This window comes from Ursus maritimus, unplaced genomic scaffold (assembly GCF_017311325.1).
Source record: "Ursus maritimus isolate PB19 unplaced genomic scaffold, ASM1731132v1 scaffold_17, whole genome shotgun sequence".
In the NCBI taxonomy this organism is placed as follows: domain Eukaryota; kingdom Metazoa; phylum Chordata; class Mammalia; order Carnivora; family Ursidae; genus Ursus; species Ursus maritimus.
In genome coordinates, this window is record NW_024424119.1 from 23464665 (window position 1) to 23491017 (window position 26353).

General features: G+C 53.4%; 1 protein-coding gene and 1 long non-coding RNA gene across 3 annotated transcripts in view; one reads left to right on the plus strand and one right to left on the minus strand.

Annotated features, from left to right (window-relative positions):
• LOC103667034 overlaps positions 1–20651 on the plus strand; it is a 38690-nt gene extending 18039 nt beyond the window's left edge. Inside the window, exons 4-6 of one of the 2 annotated variants that reach the window (XR_569662.2) lie at positions 6671–6769; positions 18051–18194; positions 18297–20651. This is a non-coding gene — a long non-coding RNA (uncharacterized LOC103667034). Of the gene's footprint in view, positions 1–6670; positions 7974–18050; positions 18195–18296 lie in introns of those variants that run through there. The other variant, XR_005835208.1, reaches the window with a different exon arrangement.
• Positions 19997–25978, minus strand: AQP3 (aquaporin 3 (Gill blood group)). Its single transcript, XM_040631530.1, has 6 exons — positions 25808–25978; positions 22626–22752; positions 22134–22271; positions 21667–21785; positions 21115–21332; positions 19997–21030 (listed from the first exon to the last, which is right to left on the minus strand). Exons 1-6 carry the CDS (start codon positions 25913–25915, stop codon positions 20862–20864), a joined length of 879 nt encoding a protein of 292 aa, XP_040487464.1. The 5' UTR covers positions 25916–25978; the 3' UTR covers positions 19997–20861.
• Between the last annotated feature and the right edge of the window lie 375 nt (positions 25979–26353).

The window sequence follows — 26353 nt, forward strand, 5'->3', positions numbered from 1 at the left end:
TCAATTTCAGAATCCTTCCACATTAGAAAAGAAGGGGTCTACTAATGGTGGGGTGTCAGGTACCAGCTTAATTAGTGCAAAGAGGGGAGTCGAGATAAGGGAGGCTTTCTGAAAAGAGTGAAAGACTGAGGTGATGACAGAAAGGAGCAGCGGAAAACTCAGGGACCTCTTGGCCTGGAGCCTGAGTCTGGGGTTGGTTTGGGGTTTGGCTGTTGTGGGAGAGACTCCCCCATCTAGGTGGTAAGCTATGGTTCGTGGCTCAGGCTTTATAGTCGGGCAGACGTGAGCTTGAATCCAGTTCGGCTTCTTAATTGGTGCTGGGCGACTTTGAGCAAGATATTTAATTGGGTGTCTTCTTCTGTGCGATGGAGATACAGTCACCCTCACCTCGGAGGGTTGTTGGAATAGATTGAGTTGGTAAGCGGTGTGGCAAGTGCCTGGTAGAGAATAACCACTCTGTGGAGAGGTGGAAAGGATGTTTGCTTGAAGAAAGGGACCCTGCACCCCACCCCTTGTGCCCTGACCAACTCTTGCCTGATGCCAGGGCCAAGCTAGAACAACTGAGGGTACAGTATGCTATGCTCATGCCACAGACAGCAAGACCACAGTCCATGGACCTCCGCCCGGATTCCAGGCTGCTCCAGCCAGGTGCGTCTGGTCTCTCGGCCCTTCCCACTGCAGCCTGGCCCCTCAGCAATCTGGACTTGACTCCCTGGTTGCCCTCTTGGGCCTGGGGGCGGGGCTGCCCCAGGCACGCTGCAATCACTAGCCCCATCAACAGGCAGCCAGCTTACCAGGCATCTGGGGGATCCAGGCGTGCGTGACAGGGCCTGGGGCAGGCAGCCTGCTGGGGATGCCCCAGCCTAGATAGCATATTGTGCGTAGCAGACACACAACAAACATAAGTTAAGAGAACTGAGCTCCACCTGCCCTGAGTGGAGAGAAATAGGTTGTCAGGGAGGGCGACTGTGCCTGTGGGTGGGGCAAAGGGAGCATGTTTTGGGAATCCCGGGAATTCGTGGCTCCAGGGTCCTGAGCCCTGACGTGAGCAGCTGGGGCAGGGCTCCAATCCTGCTCCAATCCTGCTCGTTCCAGACTGTTCACTCCCTCCCTGCCTGCTTCCGTCCACAACCCTGGCCTCCAAGTAGCTTCTCACTTGCTTTGCGAATCAGTAGCAGCAACCGTGGAGTCGGGGGGGGGGGGGGGGGGGTTGGAAGCACCCCCTCTCCCTAGCCACCACATCCTTTTCACAGCACTCCTTAGTCTGGGCACTAGTCCCCCCTGCTGATGATCTAACCTCGCTCCTTTGACCTGAGTCCCCTGGAGGCACCACCGTGAGCCTCCTCCTCAGACACCCCACAAGAGATTGGCAGGACCGGTCTTAGCCCCAGGGTGCTGCTCTGAGGGGAGACACACTGCTCCATCCTGCCCAGCCTGCACACCTTCATTGTGGCTTCCAAGTTTTCTTTTCCACATCACCTGTGCAGCTTCCTTTCTTGTGTTGTTGACTTTAGTGCTGTCTGTTTGCTCTGGCTAAGCCTACAGCCCCAGGATGAAAACTCTGAACTCAGGAAGTGTGAGCCTGACAGACAGCAAGCTGGGGGTGGGGGCCAAGGAAGGGGGGGTGGAATACGAGAGAGGGTGAGCTGGGAGTTGGTTCCCAACGTCCTTCTAGGGGCACTGCTGATCCCCCCGCCCCCAGCAGGCAAGTAGGGCTGGGAGGTGCAGGGATGGGTAGACAGACTTTCCCAGCCTCACCAAGGGCAGGTCTTAGCCTGTTGTGCTAATTGGTTTTGAAGCTCAGCCCTAGAACTCCAAACACCTCACTTCCCCAGGAGGTTTGAACAGCCCTTGTAGGGCAGAGTGCAGGTCCCCTAGAGGTTGTTACCTGCTTTCACCCCCTAGTCCTATAGCTGAAAGATGCAGGGAATTCCGCACTTCCCCTTGTGAAGCCCCAGGACCAAGCCTTTCAAACTTTTCCAACCCCTCCATGAGAATCTGTCACCCTACAGCCTAGAGAGGTGCCCTGCAGGGATTAGTGTCCCTCTGCACTTTACAATGAGAAACTTGAGCCCCAGAGAGGGCAAAGGGACCTCCCCAAAGCCACTACGAGAAAGCTTGGAGGAGAACCCCAGCTTTCCGGTTGCTAGCCTAGGCTCTTTGTCCCACTTGAAGCATCTCTCAGATCGTGGACCACGATGGGAAGGCAGCACCAGGCCCCAGGCACTGGGGCAGGGCCAGCACACCCAGACGTGGATAAGCACGCACATTGCATGCCAACACACACAGTGCCACCCAAACCAGGGGCATGGGCGACCCGGGGCGGACATGCTTTCCTCGTATCCCAGCAGAGCAGATGCCACTCAGACCCTTCTGTCCTTCCTGCCTGCAGAGAGGATGAGAGAAAGCTCTGGCTTGGTGCCCACCCATCACACTCACTGCTCCTGACCTACCTGTGTGGCAGGTGGGGTGTGCATGTCCTGTCAGGGTTAGGATGGGGGAGCCACCCTGGCCCACAGCCAGGGGCTTAAGGAATAAGCTTAGGGAAAACCACTGCTGTCACCATGGGCTTAGAATGCCCAGCCCTGCCAGCTGGTCCAGCCAAGCCCTCCTTGGCGAAGGTGAGCTGTCATCAGAGAACCTTCTCACCTGCCAGCCACCCAGGCCTCCTCTGCTGGCTCACCAGGCTCTGAAGCTGCATTTCACTTCCAGGGAGACACCTGCAGCCATGCTCATGTGTTCTGGGGAGAGCTATGTGCTCACCCACATCACCCCTGCCTCATATCGTGCCCACCCTCCACACCTATGGCCCACATCTTTGCACAGCTCCATGGCTGTGTGCCCAGGGACTTACCGGCCTATATACGTAATCAGACATGGGCACACATCTCAGACTCAAGCGTGTAACGCAGCATATACCCAACACACATGAACAACAGGTGCTCCATTCTATACACCCCCTGCCCCTTCCTGGACCAGGGTCATATGAGGGTGAGGGTGAGTCACCTGCCAACCTGTGGGACCTGCTGAGCCAGCAGGATGGGAAGCCCCAAGCTGACAGATGTGGCCTCAGGGGACCAACACCCAGCGTGGGGTCCGCCCTGCCACCAGACTCCAGTAACCCCCAATCCTCCACTTCCACAGAAGGGCACCTCTATTCCTTTCAAATTCAAATTTCAATTTTATGTACATATATATATAATTTTTTATATATGTATCTGCTGCTGAACTGTCTGTCACTGTGCCTCAAAGGCTACCATCGAACTTCTGCCATACAGATGCCCCGTGGGAAAAACCAAGATGGTAGCAGAACCTACCATCTCTCCTCTCCTCTCTTCTTCCAAACCCAAGCCTTCTATCTATGCCCCTCCATGGAAACCCTCCCGTCGGTCATAAGTCACAGCTCTTGTTCCTCTTAGCTTGCATACACTTGAGCCAAGAGCCCCACTGTGGGCCCAGGCAGTTTCCTTACCCTCCCCCCTGTGTATTCCTGCTCGGGGTCTGTCCCTGAGACTGTGAGCTCCCTGAGGATGGAGGCGCAGTCCACAAACAGAGAACCAGGAGGCCAGAGCAGCCCAGGGGAGTGTATCACCCAACAAACGGAGGAAGCTGGTAAAGCCCACCTACCCTGGCTCCTCATAATCTGTTATCACCAATTCAAGTCCTGCTGGGTCTGAAGACTGTCCTTAAGCTCCTGCTGTATTCGAGGCATGTCTTCAAAATATGGTCCACTTTGGGTGCGCCTTAAGTTAAAAAACATCACTCTAGGTCTCACTATCTTCCTAGCCTGAAAATGTGACCTACGGGGGTTGAGATACAGCCTCGGAAGACTCCTGGGTTCAGATCCCAGCTCTGCTGCTTGCCGGGTATTGAATCTCTCGGGGCCTCAGCTACCTCCTCTACCTACATGACGTCACTGAACAAGGAGCTGTGAAGACATGAGTAGTAGCACACGGTTATACAGTTTCTCCATCTTAAAGGTGCCATTGATGTAAATAGGGGCGCCTGACTGCCTCAGTCGGTGGAACATGCGACTCTTGATCTTGGTGTGGTGAGTTCAAGCCCCACACTGGGTGTAGTGATTATTTAAAAATAAAATCTTAAGGGGCGCCTGGGTGGCTCAGTCGGTTTAGCATCTGACTCTTGATTTGATTTCGGCCCAGGTCATGATCTCAGGGTCCTGGTATCGAGCCACCCCCATGTTGGCCTCCGTGCTCAGCAGGGAGTCTGCTTGAGATCCTCTCTCTCCCTCTGCCCCTCCCCCTGTTCATGCTCCTGTGCACACTCTCTCTCAAATAAATAAGTAAACAAATCTTTAAAAAATAATAAATTATTAAAAATAAATCATTTATATAATTTAATTTTTAATAATGGCTATGTTTAGTAAGCAGTTTGTAAAATTCCTGAAAACATACCAGTGGGCTCTTGTGAGCCTGTTGGGGCAGCTTCAGGACCTCTGCCTCTACTGTCCCCCACAGCCTCCCCAGTAAATACTAACTGGCCCTTCTAGACTTGCTCCGTTACCTCTGCCCTCACCTTCCTAGGCTGGATGTGAGGCGTCCTCTGGGTTCCCACAACCATGTGCCCTTCTCTCTTTCAGTGAAGACTAAGCTACCTCACTTATTTTCTGGCCTGTTTTCCCTCTAGGGGTGGGGAGGGAGGAATGAGCACAAGCACCAACAACCTTGTTCTCCTCTGAATCCCCAGGGCTTAGAAAATGTCTGGCCGATAGAAGGCACTCAATAAATACTCATGGAATGAAACAGGGAGGGTTTGAGGAGCCTTGCAGAGGGACACTGGGGGAAAGAGACAGGATTAGGGAAGTGGGGGTCTGAGCAGAGGGGCTTAATCCAGGGGCTCAGAATGTCAGGGAAGGCAGGGTGAGAATGTTTCCTAGTTGTCGTGGGAACTTTCAGGAGAGGATGTCTGATCAGGCTACTTGAATGCGAAAGCACCACTCTGCTCCCAAAAGGTCCAGGCTCCCTCATTTCTACCCCGCTCAGACCTAATTTCAGCTGAGTTTTCTCTTAGCTCTTAGGACTTCAGAAGTAACTTATAATGGAGACTCCGTGGTCTTCAGTGACCAGGTTAGGGGACACTTTGTCTTTGGTAGGCAAAGACCAAGAAGATTCTCCCTGTTTCACTGAGGAACAATTGAGATCCAGAGCTGGCAGGTGTCTGACCCAAGCACTAGATGTCTCAGGGCTTCCTCTTCAGCTGTGAATTCCCCAAACCCTGGCTAAGGGCTAGAGGCTACCTTGTTCCCCAGCTCCCTGCCTACTGACAAGACAGTCCTCTCTCCCATGGAGGGGCTGGGTAGTACAGCTTTCCCCTCCCTTCTGGGAAGCACCTTAATTAAAGAGGCACCTCATGCTCCCTGATCCACCATCACCTGCCCCTCCTACAGTCTAACCTGAATCCCTTCTGCTTTCATGACATCACCTTTTCTTCCCAGAAAGGGCCCTTGGCTCCCACCCTAGAAGTGACCTCACTAAATGGCTGTTCTCCACCCGTAGCCCCATGGCAGAGCCAGGGCCTAGCCCAACCCAGCTTGTGTCTCTGCAGTTCCTGAAGGCCATCACCAAGCAAGGACAGCCAGCCTGCTGGAGCCACCTCTCCCATCCTTGACCTTTGCCTGGGATACACCTCATCTATCCCCTCTCCACAACACATACACACACCCCATCCTGGAGCCCAGGTTCTACTGTCCACCTGTCCAGACTCGCCCGCCGTCCTGCTGACTGACACACCCAAACCAGCTAGTCCCCTGTGGTAGAATGTCTCACTCAGGTGAGAGAGAGGAACAGAAAGAGGGAGCCTGAGGGAGCAACTCCCTGTCATGCCCATGGCTGACATCCCTTTCTCAGCTTGGGAAATTCCATGAAGGACCCCAGGGCCCAGGTCACTAAAAGCCACAGTTTTATGAGTGAGCAAAGTGAAGCCCTAAGAAGGACTATGGAGTGTGAGCCCTGAACGAGCCCAGGGCCTCAGCGGTGTTCGTAGCAGGGGCAGTGCTCGATCCAGGGTTGGACTCCATGCATAGTCCCCCATCCCTGCCTCCTTGCCTCAGACTCAGAGGGTCCCCCTGAGGAAGCTGGCTGCCAGAGGAGTCACAGAAGGGTCCCAACTCTGGTCGAGGACGACCTTGCTCAACAGAGTTTTGAGAGGTTGGACACCTCTGAAATCACTCCCAGCTCCGTGCTAAAGGGAGGAAAACAGACGGGTCACTCCATAATCAGGGTTTCTTGCCAGTGGCATTCTAACTGGGGACGGGGTGGAAACAGTACTGCCTGGGGACAAGCAGTAAGGGTGTATCAACAGCAGAGAATTTAAACACAGAATTTAAAACTGATTAAAAGTCATCCTGTTTCTTCTCATCACCATCAGTAGTAATTCTAAACAATGTCAGTAGTATAATACTTCTCCCCGATGGGGTGGACCACTCCCACTGCCCCCCTCCCACTGTTTCTAACTACAAATTCACCCCCGAATTCTGACCTATCGAATCCGCATTATTTCTTAGATCGTGAGACAATTTCACTTCCTTTGAGAATTTATGGGTCCTTTTAGGACATCTTTTTCTGAATGTCTACTTCTATGCGTATTAGAAATATTAACAAATTCTTACAAGAGTACTTGATTTATTTGTTATTCATTCATTCATTAACAGCAGCCATGGAAGCCCTACCAAGGGGGAGGTGCCTGATGTGCGATGGAGAGCTGGTCACAGTTCCAGAACTGGAGGGCTTCAAGGCACATAGGGAAGATGGTGAGTAAAATAAAAAGGTATGATGCAGAGATCAGAGGCAGTAAACACAGAAGCCTGTGGGAGTTGAGAGGAAGGGGACAGAACTTAGTTCAGGGTGGCATCAGGGAAGACTTCGTGGAGGAAGGGACATCCACTTTAACAGCTGAGTGGTGAGAAGGAGTTAGCCAGGCAAGGAAGTGTGGGGCAGAAAGGACTGTTTTCCCCAGGAGAAGAGACAACTCCTGCAAAGGCCCGGAGGGAGCCTGGGTAATGCCAACAGCGAACTTCTGTGTGGCAGGATAGGGTGGGAGCATGGTGATGACAGCGGTTTGCCCTGAGCCAGATCATGAACCGTCTTGTACTTGTTCCTGAGCATGATGGGGAGCCACTGACAGGCTGTGAACAGGGAAACAGCAGGGTGGATTAGAGTATTAGAAAGCCCAGCGTGCCCGTAGCTCAGAAGGCATGAATTTGGGTGGGAAGAGCAAGAGTGGAGCAGAGAAACTTGGTCAGGAGGCAGCTGCTTGAGGAAGGCAGGAAGCCGTGGCTGGAACCAAGAGAGTAGCATCAGGGATGGGAAAGGGTTTGGGCTGCCGTAAGGGTGCTGGGGAGTGATGGACTGTGGGAGTGCAGGAGCGGAAGGTGTGGGTGACTCTGGGTTTCTGGCTGGGCCGTGCCCTGCTCTGAACCAGGAACAAAGAGGAGGAGCAGGTTTAGTGCATAATCGGGTCTTATTTTCATTATTTCTGATAAGAATTGCTCAAATTCACATTGCTTCTTCAATGTGCTGTCACGTGTGTAAGGGTTTTTGGTTTTGCGGATCAAGGCTGCCCCCAAAACACTTCTTCTGTGTAAGAAGGGGTTACTCGGAAAAATTAAAATGAGAATTAGTGAGTGGCCCCCGACTGGCTCAGTCAATGGAGCATGCCACTCTTGATCTCGGGGTTGTGAGTTCAAGCCCCATGGTGGGGGTAGAGATTACTTAAAAATGAAATTTTTAAAAAAAGAAAAAGAAAGAAAATTAGTGAGAGATGTGGCCCAAAAAAGTACATTTCATTAATTCCATCACACTTTACCAGTCATTCTCTCATTCAGGCCTGCTACTGAGAAATAGACAAGAAGCCTGGCCTCCTAGGATTGACAATCTAGTAAATCAAAAAGTAATGCAGGGCCATAAAGTACTGACACTTTCACAGAAAACATTATTCTTGCCTCTTTGCTGTTGTTGTTGTTGTCGTTGTTGTTGTTGTTGAAGATTTTATTTATTTATTTATTTATTTGAGAAACAGAGAGAGAGTGTGCGTGCACACATGGTGGGGAGGCAGGGAGGCTGAGAGAGTGGGAGAAGCGACTTCCTCCTGAGCAGGGAGCCCCCAGCCACTGGCTCAATACCAGGATCCTGAGATCACGACCTGGACCGAAGGCAGCCCTTATTATTTTTACAAGTGCATAGTTTTATTATCAAAGTGATAATGACCATCAAAGATAGGTGAAAACTACAAGAAATAAAAATAAATTGCTCACAATTCAGAAACCACACCACACCTAGTAATCCCTTTGCTCCTTTTCACGCTTTGATCTTTCTGAGTACTCTGTTGACATAACTGAAAACAGTTCTGTGTAAGCCTGTTCATATGATGCCCTTTTCACTGAATGCCATGATTATAGAATAATGAACTCTTCAGGACCATGATTTCAACGACTAAGAGTCAAACCGTACTTTATTTCATCTGTCTTTTCAACTTTTAAATTTTATATATTTTTTCATTCATAAATATGTATTTGTATTTCAGTGTTTCAGTGGTACAGATAGCATTGCAATGAAGATCTCTGGGCAAAGGTTTTCTCTACATCTCCAATTATTTTCTCAGGGATGAAATAACTGGGACAGAGTCTGTAAGAAACATCCAGCTTTATTTTAACCCTTTATTATTTATCTCTTAAAACAATCAGTTTGGGGGCACCTGAATGGCACAGTTGGTTGAACAACCGTCCCTTGGTTTCAGTAAAGGTGTGATCTCAGGGTCATGTGACTAAGCCTCATGCTGGGCTCCACGCTCAGTGTGGAGTCTACTTAAGACTCTCCCTCCGCCCCTCCCCTTCTCTCTCTCTCTCTCACACACACCAGTGAGGATCTACTTCTTGCTTTCCAGAGATGAGAAAGGATCTTCTTCAGGTACTCCCCTTCCCCCCTCACCTTAGCCCCCAGCTTCTTCCACCTCCCTCAGAGAGCAGAAACATGAAATCGAGAAGTGACATTACAAGCTGCAATTCTCTTTGCCCTAATTACAAGGAAGTGTTTTTCCTTGTTCTGTGAGTAACTGACTTTCTCTAAGTGTCCTCACTTTCTGATGAATAACTGGAAATGTGCTTCTCTGCTTGAACTTTGTCAAAAGAGCTTGTGCCAAAACAGCTAAAAGCCCTTGAAATGCCCAAAAGTAAATAAGTGAAAAGGGACACCAAAACATGACAGAGAATGAACGTTAATATGTGTACAGCACTTACCACAGTGTCTGGCACGGTTAAGTACTCAATAAATAGTATTTCTTCACTCAACAGACATTCACTGAGCCCCTACTAGAAGCCAGGCACTGTGCCAGGCTCTGGGGACTGGCAGCGGCCTAGACAGACACGGTTCCTACCTTCGCAGAGCCTGTCCGGGGGCAAGATGGCCTTAAACACAGTATTATACAAATTAGCAGTTGATCATAAGTGTGCTATGTCATGGTACTGGGGGGCCATGACAGTGTATCATAAGGGGATAGGTAATAGTCTGAGGGGGCATCGGGGAATTCTAAAAATCAATTTAATAAATGGGGATTTGAGGTCCAGGCTGGTTGGAAGCAATGCCAGATGTCATGGGTGCAGGTAGAGAAGAGTCAGGGCTTCCTGGCCAGGCTTCCAACAGTGCTCTCGATACCCTGGGAGTAAGTGCTGGGCCCCCGGATCCAGCTACCCTAGGGGTGAAAGGAAGCAGGTGCCAGGGCAGTGTGCAGGGAAGTAGCGTGGAATCCCAGGTAGGGAAGCCCAGAGGAGGCCAGAGTCTGGAAAGGCCGGGGCAGAGGCTCCGAGGCACACACTTTGAGGATGTCTACACCAGAGGGAAAAGCCCGTCTGGGGACCTGGAAGAGGAGCTGGAGAGAAGGAGGATGTTGATGATAGTGACAGCGGGGAGGCAGAGATGAGCAGTGCTGGTGAAAAAACAGAGGGGACAGGGGGAGCCGATGACAGTCCAGAGGACTTACAGGTGGTGGGGACTGGGACAGGTGGTGAGGGGTGTGGTGACAAAGGTGAGGAGGATGACAGGGACAGGTGGTGACATCACGGTGACAAGGGAGATGGGAGTGGAACTAGCCAGTGACAGAGTTGGGGTAGAGGCAGTTGATAAAGACAGGGTTGACTGAGAAAGCAGCAGGCTTGAGCACAGGGATGGGACAGGGATGGTGGCCTGCTGAAGAAGGTAACACAGTGATGGGAACTGGGTCAAGTGGCAGCATGGTTAAGAAAGGGCCAGTGGTTGTGACACAGGGATGATAGAGTGACAAATGAGTGACAAGGTCAGAGATGAGTGGTGACCATGAAGGTGACCCAGGGATGACAGGAAGGGTGAGTGGTGATGATGTCTTATGCTGGTGGCAAACTAGAGACACCCACTCCACTCCGTCCTCTGGGCCCATTTCAACATCAAAACTGTTTCCTAGGCCGCAGGTCCAATGACTCAGTACCACGCATTAGCCTGGCCCCAGATAAGATCTCCAGGCATAGCCAGTGCCAGAGGGGCTGGCTGGGTGCCCTTCCCGGCTACGTCCAGGCCCATCAAGGACCCAGGTATGGAACTTTAGAGTCATCTCTGCCTCCTCCCTGCTGGGTTCACATGCACACCAATCTGAGGTTCACCGAGAACTCCTAACCTTGCTCTCCTTGGAGAACACAGCTTTTGCCTCAAGTGCCCTACCCGGGGGTATTCCACCAGCATCTGCCACAGCTGACCCCATTAAAGTAGCTGGGTCTTCTAATCCTTTGTCATAGCTATTCCCTAGAAAAAGAGAGAGAAAGGAAGGTGGGCTTCAAGGGGGGGAGGTATCTGAATAATCGCATCCATTCATCCCACAAATATTTATTAAGCCCCCTGCAGCATACCAGGGGCTAGCTTTTACAACCAGACCTGTGGTTCCCTGTCTCCATGAAGCTCAGTCTGGGGAATAGACACTTAAATGGCAGTCATCATCGAGAGAGTGCTATTCCCTTGTGATGAGGGGTGGGGTGGTGAGGGGGGCTGCAAACTGCTTTTCAAAACCTGAGGAAAGTGGGTCCCCTTAAAGGAAATCTCAGCACCTGTGCTGGTGATGCTTTTGACATTTGCTCAGTTGAATACTTGAGCAAAACAAAACAAAATTTAGAGTATACCAAGGGGAGGAAAGTGATGAGGGGAGATAAGAAGCTAAAGAAAACCAGGGATATGGCCAGAGGCTCGGGTACTGAATAGGGTGAGGTGCCAGGACAAAGGCGCTACTGTGGAGAAGCCACAATGATTGCCAAAAACAAGGATGTCTAATATTCAACTTGAACGTGTTAGGTTTATGCAAAGCAAACTCTCTCCATCTACCCAAGCCTTCAGCACAGTTTGTTACCAACATAAAGACCTGCTGTGAGAAAGGGATTTCTCAAAAAAGAGAGAAAGAAAGAAAGAAAGAAAGAAAGAAAGAAAGAAAGAAAGAAAGAAAGAAAGAAAGAAAGGGATTTCTCTCCCTTTTTTTCTTTCTTCCTCCTTCCCTTCCTCCCTTCCTTCCTCCCTTCCATCATCTGAATCTAAGACTGTTTAAGGAACCCCAGAAGAGAATCCCAGAATGCTAGAGCTGGAGAGGAAGTTAAGGATCAAATCATCTCATGGAACATTCCTGTTGATCCTGAAGGGGAAACTGAGGCAGGGTGGTGCTGGAACTTGCTCTGGGTCGAGAGCAATTTGGGGCTCTTGACACCCAGGCCTCCCACCACACTTCCCTGATCTGGTCACTGTGCATCTGGTCTCCATGGAACGCAGGGTCTGGTCCCAGCTGTCTCCTCCCTGCTTCCCTAGGATGGTGCTGCACAGGGGCTCAAAGGGAGCACTGAGCAAAAGCCTTTGGTTTCAGTTTCTCAGATTCTCCCTGACCAGTATCCCCTCTGACCAGGCCCTATCCACCCTTGCAACCTAAGCTCCAGCCACATTGAATTCCATCCATCTTTTCCAGAACACTTGATCTCCTGCCACCAGGCCTTTGGACAAGCTGTTACATCTCCCTGGAGTACCCACTTGGCTAACTCCTTCTCATCCTTCAGGTCTCACTATAGAGGTTCAGGGCTGGCTTTTTGTGCAGATGGCCTATGGGCTTTTTAAGGCTTGATGGGCATTAGAGAGGCCCCATACTTGATCTAATACTGTTGCTGTTTTGAAATTTTAAATAATTTTGTGGGGGGGGTTGTTTTTTTATTTTTATTTTTATTTTTTTTTTGAGAGAGAGAGAGAGTGTGCGTGTGCTCACACAAGTGGGGGGTGGGTAGGGCAGAAGAAGCGAATCTTAAGCAGGCTCCACACCCAGCACGGAGCCTGGCCCAGGATTCGATCTCACAACCCTGAGATCATGACCTGAGCCGAACCCCAGTCAGATGCTTAACTGAGCCACCCAGGTGCCCCTGAAATTCTAAGTAATTTTTTAATAAGAGGCTCTGCATTTTCATTTTGCACCCAGCCCCACAAATTACGTGGGCATTCCTATAGAGTTTGTTTTGGTAAAATGTCCCAATTCCAGATTTTCTTTGATCGATTGTATTTGTTATCTCCTCCACCAGTTAGGCTTCCTGTTCTATGAGGACAGGAACCCTTTGGGAGGTTCTGATTCCCCCTTTCCCGACAGTCCTCAGCTTCTGTTTGGGAATCCATTTTGTTCAGATGGCCCTGATGGCCCCCTTGAGGCCAGAGGAGAAACATGTGACAGGCTAATCCAATCTGGACAGGCTATCGTCATGACTCAAGAGATGGGCATGTGACCAACAGGGTCCAATAATGGGGAACCTTCTTTGCTGGGACTGTCGGGACAAAGATGCTCCCTCTTCCCTGCTAGAAGGCTTCCGATGAGGCTGACACCACGGAAGAAAGAGAGAAAGGACCTCGGTGCTGGGCAAAGCCTCACCTGAAGTTCTCCTCTGGTTTTTCAGTTATGTAAGCCAATGCACTTCCATCGTTGCCTAAGCCACTTTGAGTCAGAATTCCACTTTTTTTGTATCCAGACACTTCCTACCTGGTATCGTATGCATCTTGCTCATTATAGTACTCCCGGTACCACCTCAACCTGGCACAAAAAAGATCCTCAACAATTATTTGATGAAATAATAAACAAACAAATGAAACAAACCCAAGACCTCTGGCAGAAACACCAGAGATACTACATTACACACGAGACGGTTCCGGGAGCCCTTCAGCCAAGTTTCTACTGGTCTCCCTGATCCTGCATACCTCCAGAGATTCCTACAGGTCCCCCCTTTCCTGGATAGGCTCAAATCTCTGGCACAGCGCAGAGCTTAGTCACTTTCTGTTCATCCCCTGGCAGATGGGTCTGCTGTGGTTTCTCTCTGCAGTTAGGTGTCTCTGGGTTTAGGGGGGCCTGGCTGGCTCAGTTGGTAGAGCATGTGACTCTTGATGTTGGGGCTGTGAGCTCAAGCCCTACATTAGGCGTAGAGCTTATTTAAAAAAAATAAATGAATAAAGCTTGTAAAAAAAAAAAAAAAAAGCGGCAGCAGCTGTACTCTGAGACCAGGGACCCAGGCCTGGATTGGCCGTTGCCTTATCCAGCAGCTTTGTACACGTCACCTATACTTGAGTCATCTTGCAATGTACTAGCAACTAGCTCTCACAGCTATACTTAGCCTCCTGCTGTGTAGACTGGCAGTGAAGATGTGGACCCATTGACTTCAGAGAGTGAAATGGCCCTCGCTGTCTTGTTGCCTGGGATTCTGAACTTCTGTGAGACAGACAGGAAGCTCCACTAGTTAGAAACGGGGAGTTGTAGTCAATCCTGCTGTTCTCTAATTCAGCAGGTGTTTGTCAACAGCTACCGTGTGCCCCGCCTAGACACTGGGACTCTGTCACGTGCTTTAAACCTCTTGCCTCCTGATCCTTGGCTCTGAAAATCTGGGTTGTGACCCCAAAACCCAAAGGCTTCGGAACTCCACATCTGGACCAACCCCACATCCTGTGACCCCCATCTCTTCATCCCCTGTCTCTGCAGCACCCCCCCTCCAACACTTCCGGCCTGTTAGATGCATCCTTTGCCTTTGCTGCCCTCATCCACAGATGTGTGGCTTCTGGGGACCAATGAGTAGGAGTGTATTTGAGTGTGAGTGTTAGGTAAGTGTGTGTTTAAGAGTGAGTGAGCATGCATCACTGTGAGTGTGTGTAAGTGTAAGGACATGGAGTATAAGTGTGTGTCCATATGATTATGTGCATGCATGAGTACACATAGTGTATCTAAGTGTGTTTGAGCATCCGAGTGCATGGGTGAGTGTGAATCATTTCAGAGTATGAGTGTGCGTGCATGGGTATAGATGGGTTGAGCATGGAGTGTGTGTGGAGGTGTCAGTGAGTGAGTGAGGGTGTAAATGTGTTTGTGTGAGCACAAACACACACCCCTGTCTTCCCCAGTCACAGCAGGCACGCCTTCATGAGTACGTGGGCACACATGCACATCTAAGGGCCCAAAGTGGCTCGAGCTCAAACCCTTACTCCGATAAAGGAAAGATTTTGTCCACAGGTAGGGGTCACTCTCCCCTTTCCACCCCTGACTCCCTCCAACTAAAGGCTACCTCTACCAGGAAAGAACTCCCTCTGACCAGCAGCCTTCCTCCCGGGCTTAGGCCAGGCCACCTCCCCGCCCCCCCCCCAGCCCATTTCCGGCCAGGCCCTGGCAGTGACCCTGAGCAGAGAGGTAAAGGATGAGGGCGGTGGGCGGGACATTCCAGGTGCCTCCTTGGCTATGAGGGGTGTCTCCGTGGAGACAAGAGGTGGACCATATCCAGATGATTATCGGGGCTCCCAGAGTTCTCTCTCCCTCACCCAGCCTCTCCCAGCCAGGCCTCCTTGGCTCTGAGAGCAGTGAGGAAGCCTGGCAAAGGCCCATCCCTAGTTGCAGACTTTGGGGAAAATGCAGAGGCTAGAGGATGGTGGGAATATACCAGAGCAAGAGATTGGAAAAGCTGGTCAAGGTGATTAAATCTGGTTTAAGGCTTTGTCCCCAGAGAGCTCTAGGGATGGGAAAGGCAACACTTACCCCTTCTCCACACCACACCATACCTCACTCTGACCTGAAGGCATAACCAAGGTGGTCAAGGGAAGGGACCCCCGCAAGGGATCAGGTGAGTCCGTTTATAGCCTGCTCATAACCTCATCCCACCGGCAACCTTGGCCAGTGCCCTCCCCATTGGTCCCCCCTGACCCCCACCCCTGGGCCTCCTGTGTTTTGACCATATGCAAGGATCCTTTCCTTGCTCCCAAAGCTGCTGGAACTCCCCGTGTGCTGGTAAGAGCTCGAAAAGGCCCCCAGCGTCATGCTAATTGTCCTGGTCTGCCCCATTCTTAAGGAGCTGAAGCAAGCCCGCAGTGAGACCTGAGGAAGAACTTCCTGATAAGGCTGTGAGACAAGGCTAGAAAACACAGATTGGGATTTTGCTTCTCCCTGGGATTCAACCTCCCTGGGATTGACTCTCTCCCCTGATCCCAAATATATCACCTTCTGAACCCCTAATTCATCACTGCAACCACTCTCGACCCTCACCAGCTTCCTGAAGCCCCACAAGGTGGTGGAGAAGCCACCTTTCCCTTTCTCAGGAGCCTGAGTTTTCTGGAGAAGAGCCAGTGTGGGAAGGGGGCTCTGGCTGCCATCTCCCCTCACCCCAGTCTTCTCAGGGAAAGCTGGGTCCAAGTGAGTTGGGGGGACTGGGGCTAGACCTCCTGGCTGACTAAGGCCCCACAGAAGCGGCCAACAGCCTGGAGCTGGAAGAGGTGGCCTTGGAGAGTCAGGCATTTCACTCCAAGCCTGGCTTGGCTTCACACATTCCCTCCCCACAGTATACAGGGAGTTCACAAGGAAGTGTGATAATAATAGTACTAATAATATTATTCTATACTCTGTAGCACTTACTACTGCATCAGGCATTGTTGTGTATCTATGTTAACTCACTTAATCCTCACCTTGTGCAGCCCAGTGAGGTACTGTTACTCTCCCCATTGTATAGATGAAGAAACTAAAGAGCAGAGAGGTAGACTCTGTCAGGGATCCAGCAGGAACAGTGTAGCCTCAGAGGGCTTTGCTGACATGAGCTTGTGAGTGGGACGAGGTACAGAGTCAGGGTCAGGGTCACAAGAACCAATAAGAACCTCAAGCTTGAGGACTAACAGCAGGCAGCCGAAGAGAGCAGTGTTACTAGGATGCAGTGAAAGCCCAGGAAAAGGCGTGAAGGCGCTGACCTCCCCCCACCCCACTCCACCCTCCCTGCCCTCTGATTTCCTGTCTGTGCCTCCTGCTTGCCAAAGCCAAAGGTAAGCCAGGGGCAAGAGGGCCCGGCGGGTGAAGGGGGGGTTGCACCCCATAGATACTAGCCTCCTGAGGCACGGAGCAGGCCAGGGATTGGATCTGGGGGAAATGGAGACCTCCACATGCCTAAGGTCCCACAGCTCCGAAGGCAGCTGATCTGGACCCAGAGCCTTGCTCCCTGAGCTGTTGCAAAGTGCTGTCTGGGAAAGGGCTGCAGGGAGCCAGACTGGGGACAGGAGACTGGATTCTAGTGCAGGCTGTGCTGCCCTGCTCTGTGATCCCGAGGGAGACTCCGGATCTCAGTTTCCTCTTCATGCCACTCTGGAACAGCCAAGGTACGCAGAACAGAAAGAGCCTCTCTTCCCACTGCCACTCTCTCCCTTACTCAAATAAACCTGGCACCGAAGGCTGAGGCCTCAGGCGTAGAGATGCTGAGTCCCTGAGGAGGCCACCCCCAGCTGCTGCCCACTTAGGACTCAGAGGTGTTCTGTGGTAAGCCCCCTTTAGTCTCCCTGAGGGCCCCAGTGACTCAGTCTCTCCTCCCTTTGCACTGCAGCTTTCCCTGGCCCACAACTCAGGGACCCACCCCAGGACAGCCTCCCTCCTCCCAGTGAGGATTTGCAGGGCCTGGCCTACGCTGGCACCTTCACAGACCCTTCCTTGGGAGATCAGGGGCAACTCCAGCCTCTGGGGTCTCTGTCTGGGGTGGGGTTGTCCCTCCTCTCCCCTTCCCACCCCACCCAACTCTACCCCACCCATGCTTCCCCAAGCCTCGGGGGAGCCCCACCCAGGTTTTCAGACAAAATCAAGGGGAAAGAGTTAGCAAGAAGGAGGGAGGTCATTACCAGAAATTAAGGAGGAGGCATGCCCTGGGGTAAGGCGAGCGGGACTGGGCTGGCAGGAGAGTCACTCCTAGGTACACCCACAGATGGGCTAAGGTACACGAGATATTCACTTAGAGGCACAAAGAAAGATCCAGACACAAAGAGCCAGGCAGTGACAGGAACACAGAAAGGGGCAGCGATTTGGTTGGCCAGAGTCACAGACCCACAGACCCACAGAGACATAACAAGACATACTGAAAGCCAGCCACACCCAGAAATTCTGAGAAATGCACACTCGCATGTGTGCACACACACAGGCAGGCACACAAGGAAACAGGAACCGAGCTCAGGTTTCAGGGAGGCTGATTTCAATCCAAACAAGTTAGAACTTTAAAGAAATATGGGTGACTCCAAAGTGAGCTGTGGAGAGGACTCAACAGGGGAGGACAGAGCTGAGGTGTGGGATCTATCTACCCTCCCACATAGCGATTCCCCCTCCAAGCCCATCCTGGAGAGTGGATTAAGATACTTTCCTAAAGGAGATGGAGATATTGCTTTCCAGAACTTGTTATCAGCTAGAACTACTAAGGAGAGGCGGAACCTGGACATGAGTGGGGAAGTGGGAAGCTTCCCTCCTGCCCCTGGAGGGGTCACACACTGCTGCTTGGTTCACGTCCCTACCAAACCCTGCCCTGAATTCCTGCTCTGGGCCCGGCCAGGCTGACCTTGTCTCATGTGGTCGGGTCTGGCCCTCCATCTAACACGTTCCTTGGGTTGCCTGCTCCTCTGCCCTCTACACCTATGCATGTGACCTCCTGTGTTTCCCTTCGATCCCTCCCGATCGCTCTCAGAAAGCCTCCTCAAGTCAGGGCACAGCAAGTCATCACCCCCATTCCTCCTCCCCCCTCTCAGGAAATTCAGAATCCATGGCAGAATCCATGGCAGGAATCTGAGGCGGAAGAGGATGTTGAATTCAATGACCTTTAAAAAACAGCCTTCAGCACCTCTCCACCACCACCACCCCCTCCTTCCCAATTCTGCAGGAAAAATCATAAGGTGACATTTATTGACTATTTACTATCCGCCGGTCACTCTGCTAAGTTCTTTTCATGAATTATCTTCCACTACCTCCTCCTCTCAATATCTCCCAATTCACAGGAAACCGAGGTTCGGGAAAGAAAAATGACCACCCCAAATCCACACAACTAGAGAGAAGCCAAGCTGGGGCTGGAATCCAGGTTTGACCACTCTTTAACCACTGCACCAAAAGGCCTCCCAGCACCCTGTGGGCTGACTGGTCAGGATCAGCTGCAGGATTTGAGAAGGCATGGGGCATGCTGGGCAGGACGGCAGGGTAGGGGTACCTGAGGCAGGACTGGTGCAGCTGGAATGAAATTCTGAAACCACATTCCCCTCCCAAGGGTGGCCCTTCCTCCCCCAGGGCCTGGGAAGGGGACACTCCCTCTGGCTCTGGTCTCTCCAACATTCCAGACACACCTCTTGGGAGCTGGGGACAAGGAGGGGTTTGGAGACCTGCAGTGGAACTGCCTTCTCCCATCGCCACTACCCCCAGAGTCCTGGCTGTGTGGCCCTGCATTTGCCACCCACCCTCTCTGGGCCGGGTCCCCTCATCTATGAAGGAGCTGGGGAGCACCAGCTTAATCTCTGAAGACCACATTTCTCCTGCCATACCCAAAGATCCGCTGGCTGCCAGGGGGTTAACTCTGCAGGAGGGCTAAGCGAGGGGCCCGCCTTCCCTTTTATTCCCAGTGAAACTTGAAGAGGTCTGGTAAGGAGGTAGGAAAGGAGAAGGTGAGAAGGGGCACGGGATTTCCTGACAGAGCTTCCAGGGCTCAGGTGTGCCTCCCTGGGGGCAGTCAGGACACCAGCGTCAGTGGGTCCCACCCCAGCCTTCTGGGCAGCAGAGGTGTCAGACTGAAGCACTGGGCAGAAGGGGAGGTGGGGAGGAATGTAGCTGTGGTCCCTGAGTTCAGACAACTGACTGCAGAAAATGGTGGAAGAGTGGGGAAGAGCAGGGATGACTTTCTAGAGGAGACACTCGAGCAGACCAGGAGGATTTCAGGAGTGAGCACTTTGTAGCAAAGGTCCAAAGGGAGAAAGGCACAGAGGGCACAGAGGAGTATGGGGGCGATGGAGCATTGTGAGGGGATAGGTAGGGACCGTGGGCCAGGTAGTGGGGGCACTAAATGCAGGAGGGAGGGTTTGGGGTTATGTCTGGATAGCGAGCCGTGGAAAGACTCCCACTTCTAACAGTGGTGTCAGAAAGATCCCTCTGACTGCGGCTGTATAGTCTGGCTGGGGCAAGCCTGGAGCCAGGGAGGCCGCTAAGGGGGCTGTGGCCAAGGTCTGGGTGGAGGTGCTAAGAGCCTAGACACCGGCAAGCTCTGGAAGAGTGTAACAGGTCCCTCACCTGACTGGTCTCCTCCAGCAACAGGAAGCTCACTACCTCCTGAATAGCCCTCCCCTTTGGCCAGCTCTACCCGAGAGAGCGTTTTTCTGTAGGCCAGGTTCAAGCCTGCCTTCCGGGGATGATGAGTGGGTGCAGGGGTCGGGAAGGAGATGCCATTCAGTGTGCAAGAGGAAGGAAGCTTGCGGGAAAGTGTGGGGCCGCCGAGTTCAAGCTGAGAAGCTTGGTGAAGAGGCTCTGTGACCTGTCGGTGGGACTGACCCCTGCCCCCCCACCGCGCCAGCAGGGCCCAAGTACTAGCCCTAGGGTGCCCCAGCCAGGTGAGACGCCAGCTGGGCACCCTGGCTGGCATTTGTGTCTGGACGCAGTGAAGCTCCTCAGCTGCCCCAGAACAGCAGAGCAAGCTGAGAGGAATTCGCACAACTGGCAGTTTTAGGCACACATTTTATTGTTGGGTTTTTTTTTATATAAAAGGCAAAAGAGTACATTTTTCGGGTGGACGATTAAAGGAGTGAAGACCCTATTTTAAGCAGTCTCCCAACCCTCATCCCTAAATCTGTAACATCTGCTATAGTTAAAAAAAAAAAAAAAAAAAAAAAAGCAAGCATGAAACTTACGACCTGGACTTCACCCCACCACCCCTCACGCCTCCATTAGGACAGAAATACGTTCTCTGTTCCTACTTACATACAGCCAGAGCTCCACACCTGGGCTGTGGCCTCCTCCTCCCCTCCCTACCCCCTTTTTACCACCCTACCTGCCCCAAAGCCTCAAGAAGCCCCCTGCTTAGAAAACGGGCACATACACACACATACTCAGAAACACGTATGTCTGGACCCTTCTCCGCATGGAGCCCCTGAAACATGCGGACCCCTCGCACTTTCCTCACTCACAGATGGGACACACCACAGATGGACCCTCCCCTTCCTCTGGGCTGCCCCCACCCCCCCACAGCTAGAATCCTTTCCACTTGGTCTCTGGCCCTGAGTATCTTGGAAACCATACACACGCACACACATGTACACACATGCTCACACACCCACTGCTCATTCTCTTTTTTGGGGAAACAAAGGGTATGTTGGCCCTACTCCCTGTCCCACCACAGATTAAAGACAGTGTCCTAAGGTCCTATTTGGGGAGGGTCTTGGGGAGAATCCCCAAGGGGGCTGTCCACTGGAGTGGGAGTAGACAAGGAGCTTCTCAGTCTGGGAGGGGGCCATGAAGGCTTCTAGGGAGCAGCCCCTGCACAGTCTGTGGATGCTCAGGGAGGGGACAGGGAGGGGGCCCCTGCCCACTCAGATCTGCTCCTTGTGCTTCACATGGGCCAGCTTCACATTCTCCTGCTCGTTGGAAGGTGGCGGCTGCTCCAGGTGGCAGCCGATCATGAGCTGGTACACGAAGACACCCGCAATGGAGCCCAGGAGCGGAGAGACGATGGGAACCCACCACCAGTGGTGGCCGGTCCTGGGGACAGACAGATGTGGTCAGAGGTGGGTGCGGCAGCAGAGGGGAGTCAGGCTAGGGCAGGCGGGTGGGGGCTGCACTCACGTGAAGACTTCGGAGCCCCAGCCAGCAATGGCGGTGAAAAGGCGGGGACCGAAGTCCCGGGCGGGATTGACGGCGTAGCCAGAGTTGAAACCCATGGAGGTGCCGATAACCAAGACCACCAGGCCCACAGTGAAGGCCTCCAGGCCTCGGGGGACGGGGTTGTTGTAGGGGTCAACAATGGCCAGCACACACACGATGAGGGAGGCGGTGCCAATGAACTGGGGAGTGGGGAGGACAGGATGAGGAGCTGCTCCTATGCCACCCTCTGGTCCCTCCTCTGTCTTCGGCTCCTGGAGTCTTACCATTTCCCATGTTCAGCTCTTTCCAGCAGTAGTGCTAGAATGTGAGTGTGCATAAAGGATCCTCTGCGGAACTGGCTAAATATGCCAATTCCTGTTTTGTAAGTATCTGCCACCATGATTCTGATGCAGGAGTCCCCACACATTGAGAAACACTGCTATAAACAAGGAGTCCTATCCCCCAGTCACCCATGAGCAGCTGAGCAGCTTGGTCCTCCTTCCTGTGTTCCCTTCATGATTCCCTGGCCCATACCTGGTCGAAGAATCCATTGACCATGTCCAAGTGTCCAGAGGGGTAGGTGGCAAAGATGCCCGCTGTGCCATTGGGGCCCGAGACTACAAGCTCATTCTTGGCAAAGGCCCAGATTGCATCTGGTGACAGATCAGACCCAGAGTGGGTGAGGGCAGAAGCCGACCCGCTCTCCTATCTCAGGCTGGGCCCACCCTCCTGGGGGATCACAGGGGAGTACATCACTGCTGTATTACTCAGGAGTCTTTGGAGGGGCAGGGGGGTTGGAGGGTGGACAGCCTGAGACTCTATAGTTGCCCAACTTGTTTCTTTCCCCTTATGCCCCCCACCTTGGGCCCATGAGTGAATGAGTGAGTCATGAGCCTGGGGCTTGGGCAGGCCCCAGCTGTCTGTCATCAAAAGGCCTGGTACCAACAGGTCCCAAGCAGAGGAGGGAGGTAGCGGAGGATGGCAGGGTGGGGAATGCTCACCATAATACAGCCCAAAAACAATCCCAGCACCCAAGAAGGCTCCCAGCGTCTGAGCCAAGGCGTAGACGGGCAGCTTGATCCAGGGCTCCCGCGCCAAGAAACACAGGGCAAAGGTCACAGCAGGGTTCAGGTGGGCCCCTGGGCAGAGGGGAGATGGGACCTATTAGTCACTGTAGCTTGCCACGGTGACCCCTAAGCTCCATGCTCCCCTTCTCTGGCCGTCATATGCAGAGGTGCAGAGAAGGGTTTCTTGTACCAGATGGTGGGTTGGACTATGTAACAGGCCAACTCTGATAATCGGATGCCAAGGTGAGAGTCAAAGGTTCAAAGTGTCAAGTTCCTTCTCCATTCTCCTCTTCCAAAGGCTCAAAAAAGCTGAGGCCACAGCTATGCCTTGCCCTTGGGAATGTCCCCCACCACCCCATTCCCCAGTTGGGCGCCTTGCAGGAATGCCGTTTGAGGGTAATGACCGAGGGTGGAGCACGGCCTTACCAGAGACCTGGCCAGCCACAAGGATGCCCAGGGTGACAGCGAAGCCGAAGGCTAGGTTGATGGTGAGGAAACCACCATGGGTGCCCCGGCTGAGCACCACCTGGGCCACGGAGCCACATCCAAACATCTGTATCAGGAAACAGAACAGGCAGGAAGAGTGAGGCCCAGCAACTCTCTCACTCCAGAGGGAAGGGGTGAATCCAGCAACCTCCACCTGCTGTCATCTGGAGGACAGGGAAGCCCTTCCTGGGAGGAATCCAATCCACACCCCTTCTACGGCAACAGTACCCCGCAGAATAAGCAGACTTGCCCCCCCACCCACAATGCCCAAACTTTAATTTAACAGGGCCCTCTGGAAGGGACTGGAAGCAGAGTCTACAACTGGGAGCCCAAAAGATGGCTGGCCCATCTTCTCTGATTTTTCTGGAATCTCAGTAGGAGTGGGGTACAGGGGAGCAGCTTTCATCACCCAAGCACAGTTTCTCCTGCAGCCCTTCAGGCCCGGCCCATAAAGTCGGAAGGCTCTCACTCATCCCCCACCTGCACTTGCCTCCTCCCGCGTCCAAAAGAAGAGCTTTGTGGTTGGCAGGGGGAGGGTGGCGCAGGGCACCACCAGAAATAGGGAGGAGGCCAGAAGTTAGGCTGAGTCCACTTCTGCTGAATCTGAAATGTCAGAGCCCCTCCCTGCCCCTGTCCCGTTCCTGTCCCAGAGCCTCCTCTCTTCACCCACTCTGACCTCTCGGCCCTCAGGGGTCCAGGTTCCCTACTCATATGTGGAGGTCCTAAAGACAATGATCTGAGTGGCCCCTCTCACTAACCGCAGCAGGGCAGTGGGAGTGGAGAGACTGGTTCTGAGGTTTCTGCCGGTGATGGGGGGATTCAAGAGGACGAAGGTCCCTGATGTCCCCCCAAGTATAGAACATCCTGTTCCTCGTATTTAAATGTAAAAATGCTTCTATTCCAGCCATAAAGACCTACTGCCCTGAGCCTCCAGAGTGTTCCCTAAAGCTGCTCACTGCAGCCCCTTCCCTGGGTTTCCTCTTCTACCTCCCCATAACTGGCAGTTTTACGCCTAGCCAGCGGGCAGTCCCCAGACTTATGCTAAGGGCCCTTGTCCATTTGGATGGGTCAGTGTCCTATTGGACTGGGTTGTTAAGCATTTTGATTATCATCCCTCAAAAGAATAAAAGATAGTGGGGAAGCCAGCGGCAGTGATGCAGGGCAAAGGTGTGTAGGCAGGTGAGAGCAAAGATCAGAGACTGTGAGCATGTGGGGGTGGGGGAAGGCACATGGGGGTCCAGGGCACCCTGCCTGGTTTGGCAGGCCCTGGCCTCAGCTTTTTCCTGCCTGAGGCCCAAACCTGGCTTCATCCCAGGAGACCTTGGAGGGAAAAGCTGTCAGAGCCAGTTCCACCACCTTGGGGCTAATCTTCCTCTTCCTCCCCCTCCTTCTCCCCCACTCCCCGCCTTGCTAGGTACCCCAGAGAAAGGGGATCCCCTCACCCCAAGGCCAGCCCTGATCCTGCCACCACAGGCTCTGGGTTCCGGGCCCACAGAGGTATGCAGGCAAGCCCTCACCCAGCACGCAAGGGTCTCCCAGGCCCAGGCCCTCCTCTCCAGACCGCCCTTGAGGTTCTGCTTTTCACTGCCACCAGATGCCTTACTCGCACCCGAGCCTGAGCCTGAACCTGAAAGCCTTCACAGAAGTAACACCCTCCTTTTGTGGTTGAGGATAAGCCAAATGATCCTGGGGCTCAGTGTAAGGCCTGACTGCTCCTTTGTGGGAGAGGCTAACCTAGATGTGACAGGGGTTAGGGAGGCCCTTCTGTGAATGTGGAAGACAATGCTCTCGGACAGGGGACTGGACCATCAATCAGATGGGGGGGGGGAGACACAAAACTCTGGGACAGAAGGGTGAAAAGCACCTGCCCCTCTTCCCGTCTTGGAACAGGGAGAGAAGGGATGGGGATGACAGGTAGGGTCACTAGTCTTATAAGGGGCTGTGGATAAAGTGCCCCCCACCCCGGCTTCTCCCTTGCTGTTCCTGGAAGGCAAAGGTGAGTCTAAGACCTCTCCTCACCGTGGAGCCTGCTTTACCACCGCCACCCATTTGGGGCACCCCAGCCCTACCTACTTGCCTCTAAGTATGGCTTCTTAGTCCACAGGGGGCTGGCTGGTCTGCATTACCTACAGTTGGAGCTGGGGCGGGAATGGAATAACCCATTCACCACAATGAAGCAACTGAACCCAGAAGTAAGCCGGGAGAAAACAGGTGTAACCACATGAGGGGCTGAAAATCAGAGAGTAGGTGGGACAGGAAATGGAGACTGCAAGTAGTGTGTCTGTCAGACCCAAGAAATACAAACAAAGTCACCCAGGAACAACCTAGGAACAAAACTGGCGTAACCAGGGAGTCAGTGGACTGGGGAGTAGCCCAGGCAGTAGAAGCAGCCTGCTCAGAACAGCCACAAACTAACTCAGAGGTTGAGTTAGAGGCTGGGGAGTAACTCAGAGTGCTTGGGCACAGAGGATGATGGCATCTGTCTGCGTGACTGACAGGGCTTGGGAGCCACTCAGCACAAGAGGAGTGACTTTAGTGACACCAAGTCCTCTGTGCCCAGGGCCCAGCTGCCTTCCACAGCCTCCGTATCTTCAGGATCCAACTTTCTCCCAGCTCTGCTGTTTGCACCTGTGTGGCCTCCGCCCTCTGCCCCCACCCGTGGCACACTGTCCTCACATCACGGCAACTTTTGGACTTTCTGAAGCTTAATTATTCATTAGGGGCCAGATATCCAGGACCCAAATAATCTAATAGGGGCCCATTTGTCAATGTCTCCGCTGCCTCCCAGAGCTGGGACTCCTGGAACCTGGGGAGGTGAAAGCCTGGAGAAGACCCTAGAGGTCTCAGTCTGCAGGGGTGACCACTGCCCCTAGCCTGTGGGCTGGGGCCCGGTAAAAGGGTAACCGATCAGAGCTGTCAGTGGGAGTAACTGCTGGCATTCTGGCAGGAGTCAGAGCTGTCATGGATGGGGTGCGAGCTAGGGGGTGAGACCAGTCTGGAATGGGGGGGAGCAGACCTGGGAGAGGGGTCGGGACTGCCTTGAAAAAGAGCCCCTCCAGCAGAGGGGTCGGGGGATGCGGGGGCTGGAGAGAGAAGGGCTTCTCCGGGTCCCTTCCACTCACCACGAGGATGAGGGTCCCAAGGCACTCAGCCAGAGCCTGGCGAAGCAGCCGGTAACGGATGTGGAGCATCTCCCCGCAGCGGGACACCAGCTCCTTCTGTCGACCCATGGCGGGAGCGGCGGCGGCGGTGGCGTGCGGGCGGGACGGGGCGCGAGCGCGGCGGGCCGGCAGCGGTGGCCCCGAGCGCCGGGTGGCGCCCTTTATACGAGCGGGAGGCACGCGCCCCGCCCGGCCCGCAGCCCCGCCCGCCGAGCCCCGAGCCCGCCCGAGGTGTGGGCAGCCGCCCCCCCGCAGCTTGCCGGGGGAGGCCGGTGGGGACGCTGGGCTGGGGGAAGCGGGTGGGGAAGGGAGGGGGCGGCGGCGGCTGTGAGGAGCTTCAGGGGTGAGGTTCGCTCCGTGGGGACACTTAGGGGAGGAGGGGATTGCGCGGGTCTGAGAGGCAATGGTGCGGGCACGCGGGTGCGGGACCGTGGCTGCGGAGAGTGAAGCCGCCACTAGAGACCTCCTCGGGCCGCTCAGTGCGCCCTGCCGTCATCCACACGACGG

What these genes read in the sequence shown, in the direction of transcription:
- AQP3 (XM_040631530.1), bottom strand. Translation starts at nt 25,915, where the DNA reads ATGGGTCGACAGAAGGAGCTGGTGTCCCGCTGCGGGGAGATGCTCCAC. An exon ending in TGTTTTTGGGCTGTATTATG is followed by an intron (nt 21,786 to 22,133) that starts GTGAGCATTCCC and finishes ATCTGTCACCAG; the next exon opens with ATGCAATCTGGGCCTTTGCC. An exon ending in TGGGGCTCCGAAGTCTTCAC is followed by an intron (nt 21,031 to 21,114) that starts GTGAGTGCAGCC and finishes GTCTGTCCCCAG; the next exon opens with GACCGGCCACCACTGGTGGT.